Consider the following 21,753-nt stretch of genomic DNA (forward strand, 5'->3'; position numbering starts at 1 on the left):
TCTGCATAAGGCACACAAGCACACGGGGAGGCCCTTATCCCGCAGTATATCGACAAAAGGGCTGCATGTGTGGACGTATTCATGTGACAAACTGTACATCACCGGTTTGTGTCGTTTTTTTCTGCTCCTCTCTTGCACAGGCCCAAAGGTAAAACCATGGGTTGTATGAAGAGCAAGCAAAAGCAGTCTCCACCGAGGAAGCACCAGGTGGATGAAAGTGTCGGCAACTTGGGGCACTCGACCCCGACCAACCGCTACGAATCTGAGCCCAGGACGCAGTCTGCTCAGCAACCGATGCGCATCACCAACGCCATTCCCGACTTCAATTTTGCGGGGTCCATGCTCTCACCATTTGGTGGAGCCAGCTCCATGAGTGTGTCTTCTCCACAGCGCACACATCTTGCAGGTTGGTCACTGCGCGCGCTCGCAATCGGGCTAGTAGTGTCATGCAATGTGTAAGTGGTGTTTGTGGATTTGCTCTAAAGCTTTCCGGTGTGTTTCAGGGTTGTATTGCGTGGCGTTTGGCGTACGCGTTTGATGTTTCGCTCCATGTGCTGGGAATTTCAGCAGGAATTTCAGAATATTATTTTCTTTCTGAATATTTAGTTGCACTGCAGGAGTCCGATAAGCGATAAAGCTTTTTCACAGATGCCCATTAGAGGCAGGTCAGAACGTTACAGTAATAAACAATACAAAAACACAATAGGAGTGAAAAGCATAGTAAAGGTAATCAAATCGCTTTATAATATATACCAATAGAACTAAATTTTTTTATCTTACCAGGTAAAGCCCACTGAGCTATTAGCTTCTTTTTCAGAAGCGACCTGACCACAAATGATAGCTCAACGAAGTGGCGTGTGTGCAAATTAATTGCGGCAAAATAATGCAAATAATGTAAACGCATGTTTCTAAATATGAAGGGATAAACCGGACAACCCGGAGAAAGATTCCACGCGACCACAGTGAGAACATGCAAACTCCGAAAATACATGTGTCAGGGTCGGGATCTAAACCCCCCCGACCTCCGGCATACCAGGCGAGGAAGATAACATCTCGCCAACGTGTCACCCCTTGAGGAATTTCATTCCTGGGGTGCCAGGAATGATTTGTCAATAATAAGCAAAAGGCTTATGGCGAGGACCGTACCGAAGGGCAAATTGTATTGTGTCGTTAAATATGAACGTTAAATACTGTGTGAACGGTACTTTTCCAACTTCTCCTGTCGTTTCCTCGGCTGTAAAGGTATTTGTGCTGATTTTGTGAACAAAAAAGAAGATAGTTGACCTCTTTAATACCGGACTGGTGTTTGGATAGATTCATGCATTGGTCTGGATGGCAAACGAATCAGGAATTGTTCACCCCAGAGAGCTGTAAGCCCATGCCACAGTGGATATCTTGGCCAAACTATCCATTAAAGCAGCAAGTTTGCAACCTTTTTTTATGGCTGACCCTAGTCGAAATTCCCCGTGGCCCGTTCCCCGGTTCCCCAGCCTCTGCTCCTTCCGACCAGCTTACTAAGCTTACAATGCAACGTCAACGTCTCTAGTCAACACATTGTAAGGACTTGGTGTTCTGTTGTGTATTCATGTTTTTGTCACTGCAACGCAGTGCTGACCGTGCGCATATTCAGAATTTCTTTTGCACAGTATCCATGTCGCAGTTGGCATCCCCCCCCCCCTCCCATGAAAAGCTTTCACACGGGTTGAAGGATAATCATAATGGGTGGCAGACATGCTGATTCTGAACTCTGGTACCTGCCTGCTCAGTGCTCTGACACGGTGTTAGCCCCCGAGTCATCCGACCACCTCAAAGGAGGGGGGATGTCTTAACACGCTGGAGTTTGTGGGAGTCCTGTGTGTGAGTGGGTGCGTTAGCGAGTGCTTCCCCAGCCTTGTCTTCAGACAGTGTTGATGGTTAAGCAAGGAAGTTTCTCCGACAATCACTTTCCTGTTGAGCATGCAGGTGCTTCCTGACATTTTGTCTGTCGAATCTTCAACAACTTTTTCACCACCGTGATTTAGTTTTATTAAATCAGTTACTTTGCAATTCGGTTCGATGTAAAGTTGGTGCATTAGTTTGAAATATTGAAAGTGCATCATCCCATCGGTTAATTTAACAAGCTTCGTTGCACATTACACCTAATTTACTAAAAAAAGCTGAAGATTTTCTCGTGGCAGTTGAATGAATGTGATTATAATCAAGCATTGTGTACATTTTGGCAGTTATTTAATACGAAGTAGAATCGAGGAAACATTGTAATTAAACTCCGTTGCGCTGTAGTTTTATACACGTGCATGACCATGGTTGTTGTCCTGGGATACCAGGTGCAATTTGAGAGCCTTGGTGGCTCCTCCTGTAGGCCGGGGAGACCGTCCCAGAGACTGGCACTGGTGAACAGTGCTCCGGACACGCTTATTGTGCAAGGCAGTGTTAAATCTGGTGTGAAAAAAATCGCACACTGTTAATGTAAATGCACCTTAGTGTATCAGTTTGGCTTCTTTTGCCAAGGTGGTGGGTGGGGTGAGGGATAGGTTTGATTTTTTAAAATCCTAGGCCAGGTTTTTGCTCTTAAATTGACAAATGCATGCACTACTTGGTAAATTAAGTCTGAAAGAATTACTTCATCAGCTGGATCATTTTTCAACAGTGCCAGGTATGAGTACCTCCAAGGTCATGTCATCAGTCCAGAGGACAGACAGGCAAGGACAGTCTGGAAAGTCAGTTCGCTGGCAGAATCTGCTTGGTGTGTTGCTTCTGTGGCAAAACAAATTGAATTATAAAATTGTCATCAGGGCCTCTGAGACCAAACATCAGGAATGTCCCTGTGCATTCTTAGGGTGCCTTAGTCTGCCTCTCTTGAGTATTTTGCAGTGACATTGACGAAAATGAGTTTTGCTTTTAATGATCCATCAGTTGAAATGTATTCTTATGCTCAAGATACACTAGTTAAATCGTAGGTGAAAGAATCGATTATGATTTAGGAAAATTATATACAAATCTTACATGTAGGCTCGTTGAATGAGGCAACAAACAAGAAAAACATTACAAATTCTACAGGCAGTACAAACAAGGTGGTAACATCTATAAGATGGTACATCTTGGTACACGGTTGGCTACATACAGTGCGAAAGATGTTTTACATACATACAATTTGACAATTATTGAAATGTGACCCCTAATCGTGACAGTTGAATCATTGATAGTGGAATGAATTGTTGCATCTGTTTTAGAAATCCAAGGACACCTTTGTCTTTGAGCTTGTGAGGCCTTGAGATTGAACCGTTAACTTCTGAGTAGTTATCTTTACTCTTGGATTTTCAGATATTCTTAGTGACCACTGAAAGTGCTAACACTGCCTTGGTATCTCGGGCACAACACTGAGCATTTTCATAGAACTTCACGGCTCCTAAGAACGCTGCAATCATGCAGAGTCTGTTGACACTTTTAATTTTCGTTATTCTTAACATTATTACGCTATTGCCTCATCATCTTATAAGCAGTGGGAGTCAGACAGGCAGCATGTGTCCGCCTACGTGCATACGTGTGCGTGTGTGATGGTCATGTCTGCACGATCGAAGCCCGCAGCATAACCTCCCCCACATTCCTCAGCGCATCCTCTGTTCATCCCACTGCTGAGTCCTCCCTCTGTGTGCTTGGCGTTCCTAAACCATTTACACCCCCTGGTGTAAATAATGACAAAAATATTCATCAAACAGAAGATTGTGTGCAGGCTGGCAACAAATAAGAGCAGTAATAATACACAAGAGGTAGTGATTTCAAGACGGCAAAGGTTCTTCACAGTGAGCAGGGAGGGCCTGTCCCACAAAGCACAGGACATTGCAGGCATTGACTGCACTGTACTGAATAAAAAAAATAATTAAACTGCTATCGTTGTCTATGCTGCTGTCTAAAAGAATTTGGCCACAGTTTTGAGTCTTGGTGGTTTAAAATAAGGCTTTATGCATTATATTTTGCACGCAGTTTGGTGATGTCAACGTGACATGCAAAGCATTATGGGAAGACATATCCTGATAACTATTATGACTTTTGTTGCCCAAATATTACTGTTTGCGAGCACAAGTAGTCCCCGAGATACGAACGTCCGACTTAACATCTGCACTTGCGAACGAACCGCCATAAGATTTTATTTTAACCATCCGACTTGGTTATCCTCACGAACCACGGAAATATTTTGTTTGGCGAAGCGATCCCCCGCTAGATGTAATGAGTCTCAGCATATCGTTTGATGAAATGGCCCTTTCGATAAGTAAACCAGCATGATAATTTTTGAGGTAGGTGAAAATAAAACATTTTATTTTCATGTTACTCTATTTAATGTTTTATTTACTATACAGTATTTATTACATTATTACATGAAAATGTATAATATTTCTTATTTATGAGTTTAACAATGCTTCCCTTTATTGTTGAACCATAGCACATTTTCTAACACTAACCATGTGCAATTAAAGCTTGACTTCAGAGATACGAAAATATTTACTTACGAGCACGCCTCAGGAATGTTACCCGTTCGTAAGTCGAGGTTTTGCCTGTATTGCTACTCTTACAGTTCCTTGTTTGAATAAGCAAAACCCCCTGCGTGCGGATCGCAGACGCTTAGCATATTTATTATAACCAATAATGTCCACAGTTGGATCAGCATTGGGTAGTCGTGCTTTTCACCATGGTGTGTGCCCAACACATTGTTTTTTGCGGTAGGAGCCATGGGCAATGGCACAAAACCGGAGGAAGTGGAGGATGCTCTGCTGGACGGTCCCACTGGGGAGATGCTAAATACATGAGTGGGCCCTGAGGATCCTTGTTTATTCACGAAGCAGAAAATAAACATCATCAATAATCGACATCAATAAACATTGCACCCAAGGGGGGCCCATGTTTAGCAGCCTTGGGGGTGCCCATGTCAAGCAGCCTTGGGGGAGGTGCACGATAAGTTATGGGGGGCTGCTACCACGCATGCCTTCCATGTTCCCTGGTGGACGGTTATCCCTTTGTGAAAATTGGCATTGTCTTAAGTCTTATTGGCTGGGTGTGAACAGAAACAATGCAAAATCGTTTGCTGTACTGTAGTCATAATAACACATGTATTTATCCTAGTTTTGACCTATTGTATAATTTACACCAAACAGCACCTGATGTCATGTTTCACCTTGTAGGAAATAATTCACTTTGCAGTAATTCAATGGCTTTCAGTAAATATCCATCTGAATTTAATACATATCAATTTTCATGTAATATGGTAATGCAGCAGAGTGCTTAGAGCACCCAGCTCACAATTGGAAGGTTATAAGTTAAGTCTGTTGGAATGTTGACTCGGCATAAGTACAGTATTTCCTCATTCACAAACTTGCTGTCTGTGATTTTGGCTATCCGTGAATCGCACCTGGAACTCTGCATGACTGCATTGAGAGAGAAATAAATTGAGCTAAAGTGAGATAATTTTGATGTATTTCACCCTTTCCCAAGAAAAAATTAAATAGCTTTAGCGGTAACGAGGCCCCCACAAGGCTATGTGGGAAGGCACGTGGCACAGTTTGGTGCCAGCTATCATAGAGTGCGGTCGTGTCGCTACAGTTCTCTGCGCTGAGTACAATGTCTTTAAAAACAATGGTGCTATCCCTCTCTAAATCAAATTAATGCTAACCACTTGCGCGTTCCGAGATTCAGCGGTGAATGTGACCCACCCTGGAACTTGCAGACATCTCGCAGAGGGTCAATACCTTATTTATGTATTTAAGATGATTCATTTTCATAGTCCATTATCATCCGCGGAGCTTGCTATCCACGAGTATCTCCGGAACATGTCCCTCGTGAATAATAAGAGAATACTGTACCACTATGTTTGTCGTCAACATTGGTTGTCTGGTGTACAAGTCAACCCCACTGTATATGGATGTGTAATGTCTTCTGCTGGCTGCAGAGCTATAAACATAAGATGAGCACATCCCCGTGCTCATTGGCGAAGTAAACCACTCTGAAGATTTTCGACAATAAAGTTTTTACGCAAACAACAAGGGGATAACAATCTTGCGGTTCAGAATTATATGGTCGTGAGCGGCACTGCGCTTATGATAGCACTGGTTTTTTGCGTGCTCATAAAATCCCAATGCTGTAAGAGAAAGTGAAAATTTATTGTGATGAAAAATGGCGGCCCCAGTGAGATCTCAAAGTTGTATGGCATCATTCGCTCAGAATTACATCATCAGTCCCACTGCACCAGCCAATCGCTTGGCAGGAGACAACCCCATGCAACATGGGCTTTATGAAGTCGCCCATGCAACTTGGCAACCATGACAGCATTACTTTGTGCGTTTTAGCCAGTGTTACTGAGGTAAATGTATTTGTTTTTAATTCAAGTATTCATGTTATAGATATGAGTGTTATTCATATTAAGGTTATTAATTATAAGTGGTCTTCATTATTTTGACAAATTGCTAATGAGTGGTCCTGACCACCCTTAAGTTCTCTCCTTATTTTCCGATGCTTTATCTTAATGCCCTTGTGGAAGTTGTGTTATGACAAGTCTTAGCATTTCTAGAGAAAGCATACTTTAAAGTCTGTCAGAGGCTCTCGTAACATCACAGCAATGATTTATGAAACTGTTATTGTAGTCGCATGCATTCATGTCGTTATACTACTGCGATGGTAATGTGCCTGAAAGTGACTTGAAAATGTTTTCTTTCTAATTTTTAAGATCTCCGGGTTATGTACGTAGCTACAAATTGAGCATTCATAATACAGTTTTTTTGGGTTAGATTGCGTAAATATATAAATGTGTCGTTAAACCCACCACCACCCGACACAGCCAATTAGTAAGGTTTGTCACGTAAAAAGAACATGCCAATTTGTTATTAGTACAGCACACCACTGTGTTGGAGAGCCAAGCCACAACATTTACAATCTGAGTCCGACGTCTTGCCAGTAATTACAACTAGCTTCATCAGGCGACAGCCAGATTTGTGGAGAAGTCCACCTGTTTCGTTCCTTAAATAGAGGCGTAGATGTGATGACAACACTTGTGCACTCTTCTTGCGTGAAGAGCAAGACATGTATATACTTACACGATCTAACCCCAAAAACCTGTATTATGGATGATATTGATCGCGAAAGCTTACGTGTTAACCCAAATTGAGCGTAGTAAGAGATTTGTCTTTCTTAGGTTGAGTCTTCCTTTAATGTAGCTCTAAAGACACATTCACGTGATGTTAAGTTTTCCATTTTATGTTGGGCCTTTGAACTCGGAAAGGCGTAAGTTTGAGTGAAACCTCACAATGACACGAGGGCTTCACATTGCACGTGACTGTCGGCTGAATTGAAAAAATAGATGATTGGACCACTGTAAATATCTATAAAATGTGTGTTTTTTTTAAACAAAGGTTAGCCAGTTGCTTTTAATTAACCAATTTTACCATAAATTGTGCTATGGGGCTCATGCAAGAAACACAGTTGAATGAGATGTTTGTGGTCCGCTTCTCTCAAGGAGGAGTAACGCTGTTTGTCGCGCTCTATGACTACGACGCCCGTACACAGGACGACTTGAGCTTCAGAAAAGGCGAAAAATTCCAGATCATTAACAACACGTGAGTAAGCCCAACCCTGGCGTCCTTATACACCAAATATCTAAATTTTTTTCGTCGTTTTGCCAGTCAACTGCAGAACATACACGAGTACATAATTCCACAACCAGGGGATGTTATGGTCCAGATGATTCGCTAAGTTTGACGAGTGACATATGATTTGAACCAAAAAGACCACGGCCAAATATTTTCGCTGTGCTAATAAATCGCATTGAGTGGTGGTGCCGCCTCGTGCCAAATATGCAGTATTGTTCCCAATGACAAGTGTGGCGGGCGAAGCCTACAGAGGCCTCGGGTCACTCGTATGATGCAGTGTTCCCAAGTGTTGTTGTTTATTGCTGTACCAGATTTTGAAAAATGTCTTGGTTGGCACACCAAACACGGTAATTTGGAATGCTTTTCTATTAAAGAAAGGAAATGTTCTTGAGGGGCTTTGTGTTTTTTAACACCACAGAAGAAGAGTGGTCTAACTTGGTCATAATAAAATCCAAATAGGTGATGCTGTACAATACAATGTCACCATCCACAGTGCAATGGATGTCTAAAAAACTGCACTGCTCATTAACCCCGTGGTATATTCTTGGATCTTTCGGTAAAGTCACGTAGAAGGAAAATAATAAAATAATACAAATACAACTTATTTCCCCTCTACGTGACTTTACCGAAAAATCCAAGAATACGAATCCCTGCAGTCACGAATGCTTTAAATCGAACCCCCGTGGTACTTGGTAATGCTGGTAAACCCAACAGTACTAAGCAGTGTCATAATTTCTGTACTTATTATGGAACACTTCATGTCTCTAAGGATAGTTATTCTCATAAGCTGGTGTAGATGCAGTACCAAGGCTGGCTCTAAAATTATCTCTTCTGCAAACCTATTTTAAAAAGTGTTTTGAAAAATGGTGCTTAAATATTTTCAAATCTTTCCTTATTTAAAAAAAGTGTATCAAAATACATTCACTGAACAGCACAGTAGTTAAATTCTTGACATTGTTTTTCAACATTGAAGTGGCCGTGGTCTGTTTTGGTTTCCCTCTGAGATAAGCTTCTGTATTTATAGTTCTTGGTGATGAGCTTGGCTGCTATTGATTCATAGCATGTGTGTTGGACGTCTTTAAGACTCTTGGTGGGAGTGTGAATGAATGATTTCACATATGTTCACACCTAAAATATAATGTTTAGTTTTCACAACTGCTGGGGAATGTGCCTAGCACACCCTCACCTTAAGAGGCGTGTCTCATCAATTAATATGAATTATTTTTCTCATGATACATGGTGTGTGAAAGCGGTTATCTGCAATTTTTGAAGGATTGTATGCAAGTTATATGAGCACTTTATATTGAGAAAACAAAACCCTACAAATGAATTAGAAGAAAATATAAACATTAAAAACGAGATGGATTAAATGGGGCAAAAATATACACCATATTTTTGCATTGAATTGCAACCCTTAATTGTGATAATCCATTAAATTAGTTTTAGTTAGGGGGGGGGCAAGTTTTTACATGCTTAACCCTTCACCCGGTTGGTTGTCTTAAAGCCGCACGTAAAAATAATTAGTGTTAATTTTAAACCATGCCTAGTCTAACCAAACCTATGTAAACTTTGCACAACGGCAGTTTTAAACAAACATTGTTTCCTAAAAATCACTCTCGATCTGCACAGGGAATAAGGAGGGAAAAATAGCGTCACATGGACAGAAATAGCCTCGCAGACATTCTGAACGTGCGCACCGGATGGCTCCGAGTGTGGGGGCTGATTTCTGGCAACCGTACACAGCCAACTGCTAATCAGAGGTGCGGGGGAAGGACCACAAACTAAACACAAAAAGCAGTTCTAAAGAAATGAGTTTTCAATCTAGATTTAAAAGTGCATACTTCCAGTGGCTTCCTAATATCGGAAGGTTGAGTATTCCAGACGGCATCTCAAAGCGCGCGATGCAAGTGATCATTTGTAATCTGTTTGCTGTTTCATTTGCATGTGATGTACGTCGGTGTACAGGGAAGGAGACTGGTGGGAGGCAAGATCCCTCTCTACTGGAAACAAAGGGTACATACCCAGCAACTACGTGGCACCTGCGGACTCGGTGCAAGCAGAAGAGTGAGTAGTACTGCCTCGCGCTGTCGAGGAGGCATGTTTATTCGTATACATTCCTTCCTCCCACCCACGTGGCTTGGCCGTTAGTGTTAGCGTCGCATTTACAAACCAGTCTGGTGGCATTGAACGAATGTCTGTATATTGTACACGCGTGTTAACTTCGTGGTGTCACTTTCCGCTGGCAGAGCTTGCTCATGAGTGCTATGTGAGCTGCAGCTGTGGTGTGAAGCCTCTTGCGTGTGGTGTTAGTGGATTGTGTTTTTTGCATGCTCCCGAGCTATTATTGGTGGTGCCCTTTAGTGGATTGTAAAGCCAAGAACACTAAATGATATTGCCTCTAAATGTTGAAATGTCACTTAATGTTTATGTGAAAACTGTAACCTTTAAATTATAAATGCAGCTCTTCTTATGAAGCTTATTGTCACAATTTATGTGTTAATATAAATATGCATAATTTATTTAAGGCTTTTTGTTTAGCATTAATATATTTAGTGTTTGTTATTGGATGGTTCAAAGGTTTGTACTTTTGCCGTATTGTTTTGTGACCCAGGTCTCCCTTTCAAAATAGACTTTCTGTTAGCAGGCTCTAGAATGGTGTAAATAAGGCATAATACATATATACCTACAAACATGCACGCGTACATATATGAAGAGCATTACTGCATATGTGTGTGCATGCATTTGTCATAGTGTGGTGATAAAGAATACTTGATATTTGGTTTCCCAGGCTTGCCGTGTCTGCTGCACGTGCACCAAAAATCATAATATAAATAATATTCTAAATTAATCCAGGAAAGCCTCATTGAGTCTACAATCTTTCGGTCGAGTCATGCATACAGATATTGGAATTTATGCGGGAGAAAATCTAATGTACCTCTAGTAAACCCATGCGTACAAGATGCATAGTGCTCAAACTTCTGCACAGATTCAAGAATCCATTGCTCTGCTGCAAATCTCCTGGCCACCTTGCGGTGATTGTTTTGCATTCGGGGTATCGTGGTCAGTATCAGTACAATTTACATTGATACATTGTCTAAAACCGCATCTCAAGATGCAGTGCAGAGGGAGGAGGGGAGCAGCACATGCACATCGAGGGCACTGTCACACGCACCATATATACGGGCTACTGTATGTGCTCGCAGCTTATGAGCCGAACGTGGAGTCTGATGATTGCCTCCTTTGTCACATGTGCTACTTGGTGAAAGTGAGCTGACTGCTTTCTGTCTGTGTCCTCCTAGGTGGTATTTTGGGAAAGTTAGCCGCAAAGATGCGGAGCGCCAACTGCTCTGTCCAGGAAATCCTCGGGGCACATTTTTGATCCGTGAAAGTGAGACCACCAAAGGTGCGTGTTTTCATGACCCCCTTACATTTCCTTCTATAGTTTCACTTGTTTTTAGCTTTTACCACAATTACAATCCAATTGTGTGGTCTGCAAATGAATACGCTTCCAATTGAAACTCTCACATTGGGTGTGCGCACCACACTACATCAGAGAACAGTGATGAAAGATGATCAAGTAAAATAACTAATTCTTAAGTAAACATCAATAGGCCTCATCCGCAGGAGAGGCACACATACTCTGTATGCCCTGCAAAAACGGTTGCATTTCAACCCAACCTATTTAATTTTCAGAGTTTTACTTTCAGAGTTTTACTTCAAATGAAGTAAACTACAAAGTTTGTTTGTGTGAGGTTCTCTGTTTTGTTTACAGTTATTGGTCACTGGGCTTAAACAAAGTGTTTAAACCCAAAAACCTATCCGTATATTTTTATACAAACCTGGGCTGTATATCTTTGGCTCTCGTTCATGAATTTGGAAGCTTCATTCATAGCCATTGTGCCCTCGAGTGACCACAGCCACATGAGTCGTTTGGTGTTGTGGGCGAGTCATTTGACCACAGATAACGCGACACGTTGTGCACGCTGCGATTGGTTCCAAGTTAATCTGCAGAGCCCAATGCACAGAGGGCAAGTTGAGAGTCCATTTTGGCTGGACCCCTATCCTTTAATTAAAGATTTATTCAGTGAAGGCAATGATTTAATTACAGTATCAACTTGCATCTACATTGTCATGTATTCATGAAGTAATGCGAGTGTTTTTACATCTCAAAACGCTGTAGAATTTGTATCGCGCCCAGTTTTCGCATTGCAGGTGCGGGAAACCACAAACAATGCGGGAAGCAACCAGAAACGGCACCTATAATTACCCAAGCTCTGGGGCCCTATATTGGAATGTGTGTTCGTATCCCCTTGGTAACCTAATAATGTTGCCATTCAATAGTTACTTTGGGTTTCGTCTTCCTTCAAGGAGCCCATTCCCTTTTTGTGTCACCATGTGCTGTGCTGCGCGCGTGTGCCCAGGTGCCTACTCACTGTCCATTCGGGACTGGGACGAGGTAAAGGGGGATAACGTGAAGCATTACAAAATCCGTAAGCTGGACAATGGTGGGTATTACATCACCACTCGGGCGCAGTTTGACACACTGCAGAAGCTGGTACAGCACTACTCAGGTGAGTTTGTGCGAGAGGCGTGTCTGTTGTTGGCCATCGCTCCACATTCGTAGAGATTAGTGACGTTAATGTTTTATAAACAGGGTTTCCAGACCTAAGTTAAAGTAGTTTATTAAATGTTACCCAATTATTGAAAAATATAATACGTGTTTGTAGTTGCAAGGCCTGTAATAATGCTTTTATCCATCGATTATAAATATTGCACTCAGGAAAAAGGCCTTGCATCATCGTTGGAAGCTTGTGATTTTTATTGTTTTATTTTTTATTAATTTAAACATGCCAGTAATATGCTGTTACATTTCTACCAACAAAAGGAATAAAACCGTACAATACCTAATAAAAATAAATGGAGGAAATTGTTTAATTAGAATTTTTTTTTTATCTAATCACGACCCTCGAATTGTGACAATTGGATCACCTGGGGGGTGGGTTGTCATGTCTGGTGGTGGATCCACTGGACATTATGTAGTCATTGTATAAATGTTTGAGCATGAACTGCCAGAGCATCACATGTTGTGAATGCAGCACTGTTGTGAATGGTCCTGCATATGACATAGCAGGGACACTGAACATCAAATTGATTAATGTGTCAGCTGTAGATGACCCGGCTCCCAACTCCACAGTGGATCACCCTAACTAAGTAGGGTAAAGAGAGATTGTAGAGTGAAGTGTTTTGTAACATACGAATAATTGTTAAACCCTGGCATGCAGTGCTGTGATCCAGATCATTGTATTCATGGCCCTCTATTAGTGTTACATTATTATGTGAAGTGCTGTTTTTCTATAAATCAAGAGGAAATGTAAATTGCATATATCGTCTCATTTAGGTCTACGTTAATTATTTCCCCCCATTTTAAAATGATCACCTATCGGCTAAAATACACTGAATTGAAAAAGTGTGTGTGCAGTGCGATGTCTTTTCATATTTTTGGGAAAGAAATGGTTGATGTTAAATGCCATGTATTACTGAACTTTTCACAACTGATTTAAATTTCTAACAACTAGTATATTCAAACAAATTTTTAAAGAAGTACACGTTTTCTTTTAAATTATGATAAATATTGGAAAATTGTATATGCCCCATTAATATTAGTCATGTTTCCAGTACTTAAAGTGGGTGGAGAAAGATGGAAAATGTTGCTGTGAAATTTGCTGAAACTGCTAGAAAAACAAATCTGTGATAAAGTCATCACTGGAATAATCTGTCAAGTGACTTCCTAACGTTCCCAGGAAGCTTAGCGTTGTAATACCGATAACATTTGTAAGTCGCTCTCACTCCACTTAACATAAAAATGATGGTGTTTAGGGAGCTTACCCTAGTATTCGCTTCCTCTAGCTGTTGGCGGTGATAACGACCAAAGGCAGATTAACCATGTTGTCCTTGTGTGATGCACTCCCCTCTCTTGGATCATCCTTTACCGACCATGTCTCTTCTCCCTTTGTATCCTGTCCACCCTCGTCTCGCTCATTTTTTTTGTTGCCCATATTTTGTGTTTGTTTCTCTGCAAATTTGTTTCTCTTTGTGTCTGTCCCCATTTTCTATTTCACCATTCTTTATACCTTTCCTGTCCCCTGTGTCCCGTCCCCCCCCTCCCCCCCCCCGTCTGCCCTTTTCCCTTACCCCCTCACCCGATGGGTGGGCAGAGCGGGCAGCGGGGCTGTGCTGCCGGTTAGTGGTGCCTTGTCGCAAGGGGATGCCCAAGCTGGCAGACCTGTCGGTGAAAACCAAAGACATGTGGGAGATCCCTCGCGAGTCCCTGCAGCTTATCAAGCGCCTGGGCAATGGGCAGTTTGGGGAAGTCTGGATGGGTAGGAGTCTCGCTTGTCCTCCCTCACTCGTGGGAGAGACACATAGAGAGGATGCCTGTGAGCCGTTTGCTACCCACGCCCATTTCCGCCTGTGTTTCCCTGCCCGTGTGCTGTTCCGAAGACCAGAGCTTACCCCCAATGTCTCTGACATCGTGCATGCTCATTTTTTTCTGTTTGAGTCCCATTTCTTACTACGTAACCACCTCCCACCACCACCACCACCCATCCCAGTTGTTCGGGAAAGGGGTAGTGGTGGCACAAGGCAGGGCAGCGGTGAGAGTAAGCAGAGGCACGCTGAGTGGGGGTCAAAGATAAACGAGTAGCCGCCTCCGCTCGTAATTCTGATTAATCACCCACAGTTTAAGTATAAAATAAACATTGACAATGGCTACGTTAAAACGAAAGGGCACTTGCTAAATGCCCCCGCTTCTGGGCAGCCTCTCTTTACACTTGCCTTTATTAATATTGCAACTTTTAATTTGTGTTCATACGCGTGTGTTGTGTGCATGTGTGTGTGCGTGTCTCTCCATTGCATCCATCTCCCGCTCCCCTTTGCCCCCTTATAGAGCATGCTGACGGTTTGTGTTACAAACTAACCTTGGTTTGCCCTAACGAGAAACCACAAACCCAAGGGTTGGCTAGAGATGCCTGGGAAATGCCACGAGATTCCTTGAAATTGGAGCTTAAACTTGGTCAGGGATGTTTTGGTGAAGTATGGGCTGGTAAGATACATAAAAACAGCATAATGCTGTTTATGTGTGTTTGTCTTGTTTGTCTATTTTCCCAAGTCAAATCAGTAGCGTATATAAATGGGTTTTACGCATTTCTTTTCCCTGTAGTGTAGTGACATGAGTGAAACGAAAGGTACTTCACGGTGATATAAATCACTTGTCAAGCATAAGCAAATTGAATAAAAAAACAAATCAGACTTCATAAACTTCAATTGATGATTAAATGAGATTTTGCATTGCTGTATATCAACATGCAAGTGCGGCGAGATGTAAGTGGAATTAATTGCATTCCAAATGTACAATAATGAAGCCAATTACTGAATTATTACAATGATCTGTTCAGCCATGCTTGACAGTCGATTGTGCCTTGCACAGGCTACGGGCGTGATGTATCTGTCCTGGTGTGTAAACCTCGCTGCAAGTGCGCGTACGCACCAATGAGCAGTTTGTCTCTCCAAGCCGTCAGTAGTTACTTCATAACCACTCATTTCATATTTACCGCATGTGCAGTTTTAACCCATTGTAGTGATGCATGCTTTTTAACAGTTTGCTTTGAATTTTATTTACTGTGTTGACAGCTTAAAATTATACTTTTCTGTATTGCTGAACCGTACATAGGGCGGTTTTCAACCATTCATTTACAGCCCGCTGTATAACTTTAAGATTGCCAGGTGGATTTTAAATTGTAACGTTGATTTCAATTGGCGGGCATTGGTGAATGACACTGGGCTGTAGACATGGAAAGGTTGAAAGCCTTTTGTTTTAATTTGATGACAAGATAAGTGCAGATGTTAATTCAGTTTTGTAAATATAAATTCACATGCCTTAGTAGCATTGTCGAATGTGTTTTAAAAACAAGAAATCTTACTTGCTAATATGTAACGTGGGGGGTGGTCGTGAAGCAGTCACGCCCAGCGACTGGCGTTCAGTTTCCTGCCGTGGCAAACAACAGTGGCGAGTGAAATCTGAACTGGGCCTGGGTGCTCCCCCACCCCGGCCACTTCACCAACCCTCACTGTCGAGAATGGTGAAATATGGTCAACAACCCTCCCTATGACACCATTTGGGGAGTCCTTGATCCAAAATTTAATTGACAAAGCAATAAATGTATTATATGTACGGTACTTATTTAAATGTATATACTTACAAGTGTTTCAAAATATTGTTTACAATCAGTGATACGTTACTTTATTTCAGCGATGCTAATGTGTTTTTTTTGTTCTTTCCCTTCATGTTGGCATTGTGGTCATGTTGGCATTGTGGTCCATTGTGTACACCCTGCTGTGTGTGTGTGCGCGTGTCCTTGTGTGTATACTCTCTGCTGCGCATGTACGTCCCCCATGTGTGGCTTGCCTGCTTGTGCGCGAATGCCCTTTGTTTCGTACCTTCATCTTGGTGCTCAGGCACATGGAATGGTACCACCAAGGTGGCGATAAAGACACTCAAACCCGGCACCATGTCGCCCGAGGCTTTCTTGGAGGAAGCTCAGATCATGAAGAAGCTTCGGCACGATAAGCTGGTGCAGCTATACGCCGTCGTCTCTGAGGAGCCCATCTACATCGTCACCGAGTTCATGAGCAAGGGTGAGGAGCGCTTGTCCTCTGTGCACAGCGGATGGCTTACGGCCTGGGCTTATACTCATTGGGGTTTGTCCTGGACGGCAGGCCAGACAATATGCACCAAAAATACCACCCAAACTAAGGCCTTGTCTTCTCCTCTCTACAGGTCCCGTCTTTAGGCCTACTCCAGTGTGCTACTTAGTGTCTACAACTTACTTGCTTAGTTCTTAGTGTGTCCCCTCTGTTACTGACACACCAGGCAACTTGCATGCCTCTACTCCGAAATGGTTATTGCACCATCACTCGGAATTCTTCACATGCAACCCGGAGAATAACCAGTGATTAATGAATCCCTGCTCACGGGCATCTTCTCTCTTCGAATATTGTTCCTCTGGGTTTAATTATTCTATGATTCCTGGTGCAAAAACAACAGAAAAGAGCCCTGCTTTCTATGAGGCTAGATCGGGTAAAAAGATTAAGTGATTTCTCCCCCCCCTTCGTGACTGGTCGGTACCCGTATATCCATTAGCGAGTTGTCATCTCCCTGGCACTTGCTGCTGCGATGCAGCACCCCAACTCTGGTGTGCCAGACCCTGCAAAAGGAAACCGTTATTGAATCTATCAATCTGGATAGGGTAAAAAAATATGTGTATGGATAGGAACCTTGTTGCTTCTTTGACTGTTATACTGCAATTTAGACAACCTTTTCCATGCTTACATTGTGGGCAGCAGCGTGCAGTGCAGCACAATCCATTGTTTTACTGTACTTCTACCCTCCTTTGTTTGTGCTCTACACCTTAAACCCACACGGTTTAGGGAGGCCCTCATCCAGCAGTGGAATAACCTAGAGCTGTGGTGTTGACCACTCGTCTTCATCTGTGCCGTGTTTGGCCTTAATAGATGCTTACTAATACTACTTGCCCCAACAGTCTGTTAAAAGCTATATGGCGCGGGATATTCGTCTGCTGTGCTCTTGTGCACACTGTGTTATCATTCCACAACCTGTGTTTAATTCCCTGCCAGGGGATAGCATCATTGGCAAGTGGTATCTGGACATATTCTTGGATTCCCTGAGGTTGAATCGGTTTTAATCAAAGTCTTGTTGCTGCATGTGTATATGTCCAGCGTTGGGGAGCCAAAGGGTTGAGGTGGGCTTGATCCTTGCCACACCAGGCCTTCATGTACCATATATATGTGTGTGGGGACTAACTGTACCTGTCCCTACAGGCTAAACGTGGTGTGTTTGTTTTGTTGATGCATCTGCATAGGGAGCTTGCTGGATTTCCTTAAAGAGGGTGATGGACGGTATTTAAAGCTGCCCCAGCTAGTAGACATGGCTGCCCAGGTAAGGTATACATTGGCGATGGAACCCATGTGCATCGTTTCATAACAATTCTGAATAATACATTACAATGTTGATTATGTAAGGATTCACTGACCTCTAATTGATGCATTTTTACAATTCTGGATTGCCATTTTATTCACGAATCAATTGTTTCTTTCACTCTAGTGGCTGCAGGGTTCACGCAAAGCATTCGCATTAAAAACATTTCATTGCGTTATTGTGATAGTAGAAATCCGCTTTAATTAATGAATCTATTCGTAATTATGAATGAATGAATTGGATTTTTAAAGCATTTGAATGCAAGAGTGCTTATTTAGCTATGATGCTTTCTATGAACATTTAGTTCATTATAATGATATGTCTTTAATATATTAATCTTATAGTTAAATTTCTATTTAAAGATTAATCTTATAGTTGTTTAAATTGTGTCGGTCACTTTTAATTTCTCTTGTGAAGCACTTTGTATTGCATTTTATGCAGGGAGGTGGTTTAATTCTGCCACTGTCATTACAATTAATTTTAATATTCAGCTGTTGGGGGTTTGTTCTCCACTTATTTATCACCCCACGTAATTATTATCCCATGCAACTGCAGTGCAGACCATGTTGCGAAAGCTCCTGCCGCTTTATAATAGCAGCTCCTTCACATAATCGTTGTGTGTTCGTGTTAAACTGTTAAAATGTCTCGAGCCTACAACTCGTCGCTGTGATCAGCCGTGCTGGGGGAACAAGTCAAGGTGTCCTGTTCGTGTAAGGAGTTGAAATGCGCTATGCGGCCCAACCCATTACGGCAATGCAAATCTTAACACAAATTTTCATATTCAGATTGCGGCCGGTATGGCATACATTGAACGGATGAACTACATCCATCGAGACCTGCGTGCCGCCAACATCCTCGTGGGCGATAACCTCATCTGCAAGATCGCTGACTTTGGTCTTGCCCGTCTCATCGAGGACAACGAGTACACAGCTCGCCAGGGTATGGCCGTCCTCACGGCTCCATGTGACGCGCGACACCCGATTCTCTCCAGACGCGCGCTACTTGCCCCACTTTTTCTAGACACGCGCCACTCACCCGATTCTCTCTATACACGCACCACTCACCCGACAGTCACGAACCAATCGCACTCACCAGACACTCTTACTCGGCATATGCTCACAACTCAACTTAACACTTACCCATACATGCATGATTCACCAGGAATTCACCAATAACCTAACAATAATCATACTCGCCCAGACACTCGTACTCACCCATACGTTCATCACCTTTACCTGTTGCTGCTCCCTAATCACACTCACTAGATTCACCTCTCATGCGCACTGACAAACTCAAGACTCACAACATTGCCTGCCACTTGGCCCTCACCATCAACACCACTTGTGTAGACTTGCCGGACACTCACCGCTTACCTCTTACTGATAGCCGAAGCATCCAAAGTACAGAGGCTACCACTGTTACTGGGTAGCCAACTTTGGAATGTTGAACCAGAAGGCAGAACGTACACGCTTTATATTTTCTTTAATCGAAATCAAAACTGAAGTAAAATGTGCCGTTCCAGAATGGGGGAGAAAAGGATGAAATTTCCGATTTTAACGGGTTAAAAAAGAGCTAAAATACAAGAAATGCACTTTGTAACAGGAGTGTTTAAAAGTTAAAATGGTCACGATGGCTCAGCCGTTTTCACGGTTATTACGTGTTACGCTTAAGGGCACGATTAGCTGTGGTCCCTCAGTCACTCGGTGAGATGTCATGCACGGAGCCCCCCACAGTGCTTGCTCAGCAGTCGGTGGGCGTAAGACCAAAAGGTATGACAGGTACGCTCACCTAGACTCGGAAAGCGGCACAGATCGTATAAGACAGGGCGAGATTTTATGGTAAAATCATTTTCTCCATGTTTGGCAGTACTGCATGAATTTATGTTCAAGGATTAACCGTAGCATTGCTTACAACATGATAACATATTTTTGGTTCTTTCGGTAAAGTCATGTAGAAGGGAAATAATAAAATAACAAATATAAAACAATAAAAATTCTCACGACGTTTCGACTGCAACACAATCAATCGTCATCAGGTGTGAAATCCACAGCAAGAAAATTATATTAGGAATTAAAGTACATTTAATAAATACTGTGCATTGTTGGTGGCGGTGTTTTATACACACGGTGTATGCATTACTATACATACTGTGCTTTTAACGCTTGCAATAATGCGTTGCTAAATGGAGCATTCTGATTGATCAGTTGTGACGGATGGACACAGGACAGACATTAGCATTTTCATATTTCGCTTATGTAACATTGTCATTACAGCAGAGAAGATATACGATGCCCACACGTAATGTTTATTTTTAGTTTCCCGAGCAAAGAGTGAATGGCTTGGCGTCTCTGAATCTGATTGTAGCTCTTTATTTGTGACGCCTTTCAACTTTCATTAAACTCTACTCTGTTCTTTAAGAAGAGAACATTTGTTAACTCACTTATTAAAAATCTGAGTGATACAGTAATATGCAAGTGGGTGCAGAGCTGTCCTCTTGTAATGTTTAACACGACGAACTTGCAAGCCAAAGGTCACCCGTTCGATTCGGTGTTCCGTCGCAACAGTTGAAGTAAAAATAGAATTCCCCATCGCCTCTGTCCACCCAGCAGTATACATGGGAGTGCACCGTATTTAGCTGATCAGCAGTTTGTTTGTGGTGGGATAAAGTGTGGGCACTCCCATCTTTTCAAAGATGTCTGGTCGGTGTGGAAGAGAAGACCAAGTAGCATCTGGAGTTGGCTGTCGTGGAGGAGTGCACGGCAGCACCTTTACCTTTTGTTAAATGGGTGGCGATGAAACGGGTTGCACTCATTCCACACAGTGCTTGCCACGAATGAACCACAATACCTTGCTGATCTCGTCAAGAAGCATAAATCACCATGCAAGCTCTGGTCGTCCGCTCAGTGGATTTTGTTAACCGTTAAACAAAGACGGTGACTGCATCGCGCTCTTTCAGATGTGCTTCTGTGGTCGTCTGGAATGCTCTTCCGATATGTGAAAGCCACTGGAGCTCTGCCCTTTAAAATCTATATTGTAAACGAATTTTTTCAGAACTGCTTTTTTGTTTAGTTTTGTTTTTGTTCCCCGCACCTCCGTTTGGCATTGTTCGCTACGTACGGTGCGAAAGAAGTGCAATATACATACGTACATTTTGTACTCTGCAGTCACATTTATTTTGTGTTTTTCATTGCAGGTGCCAAGTTTCCAATTAAGTGGACAGCCCCAGAAGCAGCCATGTTTGGCCGATTTACCATAAAATCTGATGTCTGGTCGTTTGGCATTCTACTGACGGAGCTGGTGACCAAGGGGAGGGTACCATATCCAGGTCAGTTTTGTGTTCTTCATAAACCTTCTGTTATAGTAATAGGTTTATACCCTTTCATCTGGTACAAATAACTGACACCTTTATACAAGGGGTCATGTTTGCATTAACCACAACACAAGCAGTCAGAATGCAAACAAAAAGAAACAACTCTGATAATGATATGCACTGTCCTTGAAGTTGATTGGTCCACACCCGAGACAGCTTTTCTTAGAGCCTAGTCTCCATTGGTGTTGGACCAGATGACGCCAAAAGGCGTACAACTCAAAAACAGCGCACTATCAGAGTATTGTTCATAACATCGCGTGTGAGGAGTGGCGTAGTGATTAGAAACATGTTGCTACGAACCCAGCGACCCGATTTTATATTCCCAGCCATAGATACCATGGATGGCAAGTGGTGTCAGCCTGTCCCTCGACTTGCACAGAGCATTGCAACACCAACAGCACGGAAGAGTAATTTTCATTGCGTTATTATCGAATGGGTAGCCAAACACAGTGGAAATTCAAATGTTATATTTTCGTCTTATACACAGTCATTAGTGACTGTGCCAAGACCAATAATTCACTACCCTTGGGAGCCCAGTTTTACATATCTCCCTGGATTCTAACCCATCATCTCAGCAGTCCTTGCTTGGCGCGCGCTGCAACACACATCCAGGGATTTGGAAATTAGTTGACGAGTGAATGAATGCTATTTCTGTCACTTTCGAAATTAATCTTACTGGCAGCTTGTGAGGTTAACAG

General features: G+C 42.5%; 1 protein-coding gene across 6 annotated transcripts in view; it reads left to right on the forward strand.

The window, feature by feature from the left end:
- The window catches only part of LOC144718984 (tyrosine-protein kinase Fyn-like), a 40,102-nt gene that overhangs the window by 15,866 nt on the left and 2,483 nt on the right, over window positions 1-21,753 (forward strand). For 2 of the 6 annotated variants that reach the window (XM_078594654.1, XM_078594655.1), the window contains exons 2-12: window positions 141-406; window positions 7,499-7,598; window positions 9,597-9,695; window positions 10,931-11,034; window positions 12,053-12,202; window positions 13,847-14,011; window positions 14,578-14,733; window positions 16,146-16,325; window positions 17,570-17,646; window positions 18,471-18,624; window positions 20,879-21,010. In XM_078594654.1, the coding sequence (XP_078450780.1) occupies window positions 157-406; window positions 7,499-7,598; window positions 9,597-9,695; window positions 10,931-11,034; window positions 12,053-12,202; window positions 13,847-14,011; window positions 14,578-14,733; window positions 16,146-16,325; window positions 17,570-17,646; window positions 18,471-18,624; window positions 20,879-21,010 (1,567 nt within the window). In that variant the 5' untranslated portion in view covers window positions 141-156. Of the gene's footprint in view, window positions 1-140; window positions 407-7,498; window positions 7,599-9,596; window positions 9,696-10,930; window positions 11,035-12,052; window positions 12,203-13,846; window positions 14,012-14,577; window positions 14,734-16,145; window positions 16,326-17,569; window positions 17,647-18,470; window positions 18,625-20,377; window positions 20,601-20,878; window positions 21,011-21,753 lie in introns of those variants that run through there. The other 4 variants (XM_078594656.1, XM_078594659.1, XM_078594657.1 and 1 more) reach the window with 4 other exon arrangements.

The sequence above is a fragment of the Lampetra planeri genome, chromosome 5 (genome assembly GCF_965212315.1).
Source record: "Lampetra planeri chromosome 5, kcLamPlan1.2.h2, whole genome shotgun sequence".
Lineage (NCBI taxonomy): Eukaryota > Metazoa > Chordata > Hyperoartia > Petromyzontiformes > Petromyzontidae > Lampetra > Lampetra planeri.